Source organism: Vigna angularis, chromosome 8 (genome assembly GCF_016808095.1).
Source record: "Vigna angularis cultivar LongXiaoDou No.4 chromosome 8, ASM1680809v1, whole genome shotgun sequence".
Lineage (NCBI taxonomy): Eukaryota > Viridiplantae > Streptophyta > Magnoliopsida > Fabales > Fabaceae > Vigna > Vigna angularis.
This window is the reverse complement of record NC_068977.1, coordinates 14,703,907-14,712,564: the sequence shown is the minus strand read 5'-3', so window position 1 is coordinate 14,712,564 and position 8,658 is coordinate 14,703,907. Positions and strand designations below refer to the sequence as shown.

Here is an 8,658-nt window from a genome sequence, read left to right as displayed (position 1 = left end):
CAATACCCCTCTATGACCATTCTGCTCTACACTCTCTTTTAAATTCACGTTCCACCCTACCCTCTTTATTATGTGTTCTTTCTTTTTATTTAAACCACCTATTTCACTTTCTCCTTTCTTATAAAACTAGCCAACCCCAACCTTATTTATTTTACAAAACCCCACTCACTTCACTGCACACGTGAAGCTCTTGCAATGATCCCCTTCGTTTTGCTCCTCGTATAAAATCATGGTGCCCAAAGCAGCAACATTGGTTTCCAATTTCACGTGTAGGTTTTTCTCCCATGTCTAACTGTTTTACTACACAAACCTGTGCTCTCCAAATTCACGAATCCCATATGGTTCCAGCAATCCTCCATCCTCTTTTAGGTCTGCCACCACGATACAGAGATTCTGTTCGGGCCATTACTCTAGGTTGCCCCTTTTCCTTTACAACTATCTTAGTCACCAACTCCATGGAATCTTTAAGGTGTGTTAACTGTTACCAATTCAACATCTTTTTAATCTCAATTGAAACCTTGTTCTGGAGCCCAATTTGCATTAAATTAAGATCTGGCCATTAGATATTTTTGATATACTGTGGCAGGTAGAAAAATTGTGAATAAAAAGAAAAATAAGGTGTTAGACTAAGTCAAAACAAAGAAACTTTCTTCTTCTTTCTCATTAATTGAAAATAGTGTAGTCAACAATACATAAAAGTTTTTGTATGAGAATAAGAAAGTTAGGGTTGAGGGTTGGAAACCATGAGTGAAAGAGGAAAGGAAGGAGGGTTTTGAATGCTTGGGTTCACGTCCAGGATATGAGAATAAAGACTGGAGGTTGGGCACGTTGGGAAGTTGAAGAATAGGTATGTTACACGTGAGAGTTTTGGTGGTCTTGTGAGGTGAGAGTAGTGTACCGTGGGCAATAGGGTTGGAAGTGTGAGTACATGAGTTGGATGTGAGAGTTGGGTAATCATGATGGGAAATGATAGTCTGACAAACAATTTTTTACTTTCAACATTATTTTTTTTTTGCTTTTTCTTCAAATATAAAAATTTACTCTTTTATAATATCTTACTGTTGTAAGTATGTGAAATGAATGAAAATAATTGTCCCTTTATTATATAATCATATTAGAGTGATATTTTTTGAAAAACTAATACCATTATTTTGTGTGGATTTTCTCACATGTAACTTGAAATAATTTTTTGGTGTAAAAGGTATGGAAGGTTGTTGTTATATGTTAAAATGGGTTCACGTCTCGTGGTTTTAGCTGGAGTAGAGAAATTGAGTGAGAATGAGAAGAAAATGGTTGAGTATGTTGGAGAAAGAGAGAGTTTGAGACTACTGAAATGGTTACATTAGTGGAGTGGAGGGTGGTGTGAGATGTGGTTGGGTTTTAAATTGGAATTGGGTGAAAAATTGTTAGTGCATGAGAGTGTCCTTTTGTTACATAATTAGTAGATAGGAGGAGAGAGAATTTAAGAAGAATAAAAGGAAAATAAAGGGAAGAAAATAAAAGAAGAGTATAATGATTGGTAAATAAGAAAAGAAGAATGAAGGTTGCATGAAGGAAGGTTCATATAGGGTTGTTACGTAAAAGTGGTTCTTATTTGGGTGAAATTAAAAGTGTGGGTCCCACTTTATATATAAGAAGAAGAAGAAAAATGTTTGGTTAGGTAGTACCTTTAGTAGGAAGAGTGACTAGATCGTGATGTGACATTAAAAAGTTGGCAATTAGTTTGACCCACTTAAAGTGAAAAGTCTGTTGTGTTACAGAGGAGCAAATGAGAGAGAGAAAAAGTTAACACCGTTTGTTCGTATTTAACGGAAGGGATGACGTTGACGCAAAATTTACCAAGTGAGGACGAATTTTAAGCACTTTTAAAATGAGAGACTGAATTGACATTATTTAGCAAAACTAGGGACAAAATAGGCTATTAAACCTATATATGTGTATGTATATATATATATATATATATATATATATATATATATATATATATATATATATATATATATATATATATATATATATATATATATATATATATATATATAAACCTCATCTTATAAGTCAGTTCTGTAAGATTAAGTTAGGCTTAAAATCCATTTATGGTATAAGAGTCATGAGTTAGAGCTTATCTTAATTAGCGAAATTAGTTATTTTTTGAGTCTATCACATCACTCGTTATCGAATCATCCATCAATGTCTAATCCATGCTCGAGATATATATATGTCCATGTGTATTAGAAATCCCATATCAACTAAAAATAAGATGATTTTATAGTATATAAATGAGCGTAAACGTCATTTTACATATTGATTTTGTTGGAGTGAGTTAAACTTAAATTCTAGGCTTAATAGCTTAATTGGTCCTTATGTTTAGTGGTTTTTTTCAATTTAGTATTCGGTTTTAAAAGTGCATACATTGGGTCCCAAAGTTGTAAAAATTGTATAAATCAAGTCCTTTCCGTTAAATTAGCAGAAACGGAGTTAACTCCCAACTGATGTGGCGAAGGAATTTTCACTTTTTCTTCTCTCTCCTCTTCTTTTCCTACAATGCCTTAACTTTTCCTGCAATTTACTGTTATTTATTATTATTTTAAGAAATTAAATTGTTGTATTGATTAATTACCTTGGAAGAACCGGCGTTCGGTTTTGCGAAAGCGAGTGAGAGCGCGATGATCTCAAAGGCGTTTCCTCTGACAACGGTGAGCTTGAGACGGAGCAGTTCCTGGCAGGCTTTGAAGCGGAAGGTGGAGGCTGAGGCGGCCACGGGGTCCAGGACCCAGGGCGTCTGGACTGTATTGCAGATTTGGGTGGCGGTCGTCATGGCGGGAAGCCAGGAGGGGGAGAGAGTGCCGACGTTGACATAGAGGGCGACAGCGTGGGGAGTGAAGTCAGGGAGCTCCTCGACGACGTGGAGCATGGCGGGGAGGCGCCAGTAGAGAGGAGGGTGTTAGCGACGATGTCCATGGAAACGAAGTTGGTGATGCATTGGATGAGAGGGGATTGAGAACGAACCAGAGAGAGAAGATGCCATGCCTTGGAACCCCACTAGGTTTGGTTAGAGTCCATAGACAAAGATAGAGAAGATGCGTGGAAGAATTGAAGAAAAGGCAGAAATTACTACACAATAACTAATAATAATTAAAAGTTGGGGGTTGTAGGAAAAACAAAAGAGAGAGAAGAAAAAAATGCAGATTCCTTCACCACGTCAGTTGGGAGTTAACTCCGTTTATGCCAATTTAATGGAAATGACTTGATTCATACAATTTTTACAACTTTAGAACCCAATGTATGCATTTTTAAAATCGGATATTAAACTGAAAAAAAACCACTTAACATAGAAACTAAGTAAGCTATTAAGCCTAAATTCTATTTCTTAAGAAGCTTCAAGTCACTTGAAGAAAAAAGGTGGTAACGCAAGGAAGAGAGATGTGTAAGAGAGAAAGGAGACAAAGTAGAATGACAAAAAGAAAGAGATGCATAAAAAAATAAATGATAGATATGAAATACAACGATGATAAAAACATAAAAAGGTTTTGGATTAAAAAAAGAGAACGACAATAGAAGAAAATAAAGAAAACAAATTGTACTTGAAAAGAATAAAAGATGTTAAAAATATATTTTTAATCGATTCTCTATTACATTTGATCTCTTTTAAATGAATGTAAAAACTAATATTTTATGTTAGTTATTACAAAATCAATAGCAACTACTAATAAATAATTATAAATTTGCTATCTTTTATGTAAATATTTAACAACGAACATAAAAAATAATTCATCCTTCACTCAAATTTTCCTTTAAAAACCTTATATATATATATATATATATATATATATATATATATATATATATATATATATATATATGTGTGTGTGTGTGTCATTTTGGTTCCACACGCCTCTAGAAAAATAAAATGAACAAAACAATGTTTGTCAAGAAATTATAATGAATATGAATATTTGGACAAAACATTACAAAATGGATAAGAATGAGATGAAATATATGGATGAAAGCGCTTGCAGAAAATGTTTTATTGGATGAAGACGAAGAATTTTTGTAAAGCCAGCTAGCAGAATTTTAAATTTCTAATTAATAAAAGAGTAAAGTATCCGGATAATTCTTTAATTTATGGTATCATAACAAGATACCCTCCTTAATCGAATGTTTTATCAAAAACAAGATAATTAACAATAGTGATAAGTATTAGTGTTCATCCTAACATTCAAAATAAACTTACCATCTACCTGTCTATTATTAATTTACAATATTTTTGCACCTAAATCATTGCTACATTAATTTTGAAATAGTTTTACCTTTTATTAATTATAAATTTTTTACTGTTTATCTCACAATTTCCTAAGTATTTAAATTCTACTACATCCCTCTTCACCAATTTCTTTGGTCTTATCTTTCTAACCTTTTAGCCTTTATACTACCTTTATTTCTGGTAATCGTGTACCATATATGTACGCGAGATCACGGAGGGAGTTATAGAGTTGTAGAAGTCTTCAAGATTTGAAGTGGGTCATCAATGTCTTTTGTGGAGTAAGCAACATAACAAAGAAGTACTTTTACCTAAAGAACGTTCAATAAATAATATAACATGAAATTATCAGTTAAAAATTTAATCATGTCATTTATTAATTAAATTTTAAAACTAGGTAACATCTTGTCAATTTAGTTCTTAAAAAAGCTCATATCCAATACCATACATGCAATTCACATAAAAAATCATCTTTAACTTAAAACTTAAAACAAATAGATTTATTACTCTTTATCTTTATTATTTAACTTTCTTATTTACACGTAAACTTAAACCCATACTTAAAATTTTGATAAGTTTAAAATAGTTTTTTGATATTGTAATTTAATGAGAAAATGTTTTTTATTCGACGTTAAATTGATCCATAAACTTATAGTTTAATAACGAACCTTATATAATATATTTAAATAACTTTTATATATTCTTTTAAGTATTAAATTAATTGCACATGGCACGTTCTTAAAAAAATTATGTTAGATATATATATGAAGCATGGAATGTATGTTTCTCTAAAATCTTTAAAATTATACACGACTTTTTCTAAGGCTAATTACATGGTATAAGTACAAATAAACCTATTCAAAGCTCATTTTATAAAGGAACAAAAAGAATCACAATAAACAAGGTTAGAAAAAGAAGCTATATGGTCTTTTTGACCTTGTCCAGCTTCAAATTATTTATTTGACCATCTGTCTATGATTGTGGAAATCTTTTGAAGTTTTTCAAATAAGAGAGAGAATTGGAAAAGGCACTATATTTAGATGTCAAATATTATTTTGTATTTTGAAGATTGTTGGGTCCATCTTATTTGAGTAATGCTTACTTTTGCATTTTTGGGTTATTTCTGAAAAAAATAATATTTCCATGAAATAAAAAAATGTTCACATCAATCTAATTTTATTGTTAATTTGGTTTATTTTTCAATTCATAATTAGATTTAACTTAATTTTAAAAACTGGAATGATATCTGTGGTCTCTTTCTACCTCTTATAAAAATTGGAGAAGTAAAAAAAATTTCATAATATGAATTAATTTTTGTTATTATTTCCATACATTGTTTATGTAACGGTAATTTTAAAAAAATAGTAGTTGTTTCGGGTACAGGGTTAAAGTCCCTTACTCAAAGCACTCAAGGTTGTCTTGAAGACCGGACAGACTCCCTAATGGTCCTTCATCTTCCAAGTTACGTTGCTCGCTCTCCCTTCTCCTTGTCTAAGCCGAGTAGACGGACACCTGTCAAAGACACTCTGACGCTTAAGTTAGTAATATAACCGAACGGTTAACTAAGTAAGTGATGCATATAATGTGTATCGTGTCCTTAAAATCATATCTAAGACCTTTATTTATACTAGTTGTGACGGCCTTTACCTTTCGCTGGCCTAATGACGGTCCAATCAAACCTTAATCTACATTAAGGACGTAATGAGTCATTACCATTTGACATGACCTAGATGGACGGTCATGGGAGGACGTCCTGGAAAAACGGTGGACGACCTGGGAGGTCGACCTAGGAGGGCGACCATAGAAGGACCATACGGCCAAGTGTGAGGACAGTATGTACTGTACCGGTACATATTGTACGAAAAATTCAATAATATTAACTAGATTACAACTTTTTAAATAAACATGAATTATTCCTAATTTCATAAATTTAAAGATAAATAATATATATTTTAAGATTTCCTCTAAAATTTTATTTTCTTTTTGGAAAGAGACAAAAGGAATAGTAACTGTAATGAAGGAGACATGAAATAAAGTTTAGTTTATTTATTTGATATCAAATCGTGTCACAAAAAAACACTATTATCGAAAACTTATGAGAAAAATATTGGCAGGGATGAATCTATGGATCTCATACTCGTTTACTTGTGCTGCATGAAAAGGTGGTAATTTTCTTAATGCAACGATCTTTCAAATTCTCATAAAACGTGACCACTTCAACAGGTTTCGAGGCGTAGATGGAGCCAGAAAAGGTTGGATACTCAATCATTACATTATGCTTATCATATTTTCTTTTTCAAAACTTAACCTGTAAGATTTGGCAATGCCCTCACTTTTGTCCCATCCTCTCTTCTTTCAAGCACCCTATGTTTTCACGTTGCACTTTATAATAATACTACGTTTGAAACGGAGTTTATGAGAAAATCATATTTTTCTTTTCGACGGAGGATTTGGTTGAAATTTTGATTGAAAAATTACAAGTTAATTTAAATTATTAGTATGTGTTGAGTCTAAGGCACTACAGAAATAATATATTATAGAAGGGTTTTTTCGACGGTTTTCAAAACTTCAAATAACTCTAAGTGGTTTTAAAACAAAACCGTAGTTATGTATTATTTTTATTTTATTTTTAAAATTTTCAGACAGTTATAAAAAACCACAACAAACATTTATTATTTATTTATTTAAAATAAAGTTTTGGTGTTTATTTATTCACACAGTCGGAAACTTTTATTTATTTTTCCCAAATTTTCCATCCCGTACAATCATATTCATATTTTAAAACTGTCTTTTTAACTTACCCCAAACATCTTAACAAAGCATAAAAAATCCTAGGTACCCCATTCCTTTCTTTTCCTCTATCTTTTAGCATCTTCTTGTCATGGTTATGCCATTGGAGATCCTTTGTTTGGATCCAGTTGAAAACATGAAGAAGATGGTGGCGCCGGCTAACCCCCTAAAGTAGCAACTCCGGCAAGGGTCAGAGCCACGAGTACATCGACCTCTGTGGTTTGATTTGCCGAAACAGGGATGGTAACCCCTCCCTTTAGGTCACGCCCACAGACGAAGAGAAGACCAGTGTTTACTAGCGGCGGAAGCGGTGACAAAGGAAAAAAGGACTTGTGTTGCGACCAACAACTCTTACCGGACGGGAATGGGTGGCGACGACTGATTTGATCATAGATGGGACAAGAATGAAGAGTTTTAAGAGTGACAAGAAACATAAAAAGAAATAGTATAAGTTTTCTTAGGCTTGTATTTTTCCTATTCTAGTTTCTAATTTCTTTCTCTTAGTTTGGTTGTAAAGCAGCTTATATATTCTTCTTTTCTTTAAGGTGTAAGCAACGTGGAACTTCACATAGCTTGGACTTAAAAAATAGAAGAATAAATAAGTCTCCTCTCCTTTTAGTTGCTTGTATTGCAAGTTATCTCATGTATAATTTTAGTTTTGATCTTTAGACTAGTTAGGTAGCTTATATACCCTTAATATCACTAGTGCAGAATTGGCCTTTAACGTCAACACGTAGACGTCGGCCCACCAAATAATCAACGTAAATTATTGACCGGTGGCATTTTCATAAATAAGTGGACATATAGACGTATGTTAGGAGGGGCCCCGACGTCTATAATAGTATAGACATCAGGGCCCCTCCTAGCAGATGTCTATATGGCTGACATGGTAGGTGAGAAGTTACTTTTATCCGTCATATAGAGTCTGTTAGGAGGGGCCCCAACGTCTATACTATTATAGACGTCTAGATGCCTGACAGGGCAGGTGAAACGTTCACCTAGACGTTGGGCCCCACCCAAACCGATGCCTATAAGCCCCGCGAATATGATTTTTTAAATTAGGAAGACGTCATATTAGTAAGGTCCCCGACTTCTATAGCCTTTTATACAGGAAAACGTGAACCCGCGGGGAGTTACGCTCACTGTTCATTGTCTTTCTCGCGTTTTCTCTCTGAGGCATTGCATTTCCATGTAGGTTTTCTCTCTTTTGGACCGTTTAAATTTACTTTTACTCCGATTAAATTACTCTTTGATGAAATATCTTCCATTTGAACCGATTAGAATTCATTTTCGTTGCGTTTTGGTGCAGTTTCTGGCATGTGCTTGGGCGGCGTTTTTGACTCTTTTTGGCCTACGTTTTTGGGCGTGCATTACTCCATTTCCCTCCATTGCTTTTTTAATTTGCTGAAAAGGTTAGCTGCTTTGTGGAAAACGTTTTTTGTATGCATGTTATTAGCTTTTGTGTATGCATGTTATTAGCTTTTGAGTATGCATGTTTTTGGCTTTTAGGTATGCATGTGTTATTGGCTTTTGAATATGCATGTGATAGTTGTGTTATTATAATTAGCATGTTAGATTATAAGTATGAAATCATTGAGTGAAACTTA

The 8,658-nt window shown here is 33.2% G+C and overlaps 1 protein-coding gene across 1 annotated transcript; it reads right to left on the bottom strand.

The window, feature by feature from the left end:
* Positions 1 to 325: 325 nt before the first annotated feature.
* Positions 326 to 2,914, bottom strand: LOC108344412 (hydroxyethylthiazole kinase). The gene is made up of 2 exons (XM_017582856.1): positions 2,621 to 2,914; positions 326 to 478 (listed from the first exon to the last, which is right to left on the bottom strand). Exons 1-2 carry the CDS (start codon positions 2,912 to 2,914, stop codon positions 326 to 328), a joined length of 447 nt encoding a protein of 148 aa, XP_017438345.1.
* Positions 2,915 to 8,658: the final 5,744 nt, after the last annotated feature.

What these genes read in the sequence shown, in the direction of transcription:
- LOC108344412 (XM_017582856.1), bottom strand. Translation starts at nt 2,914, where the DNA reads ATGCTCCACGTCGTCGAGGAGCTCCCTGACTTCACTCCCCACGCTGTC. An exon ending in CGAACGCCGGTTCTTCCAAG is followed by an intron (nt 479 to 2,620) that starts GTAATTAATCAA and finishes AATTGGTAACAG; the next exon opens with TTAACACACCTTAAAGATTC.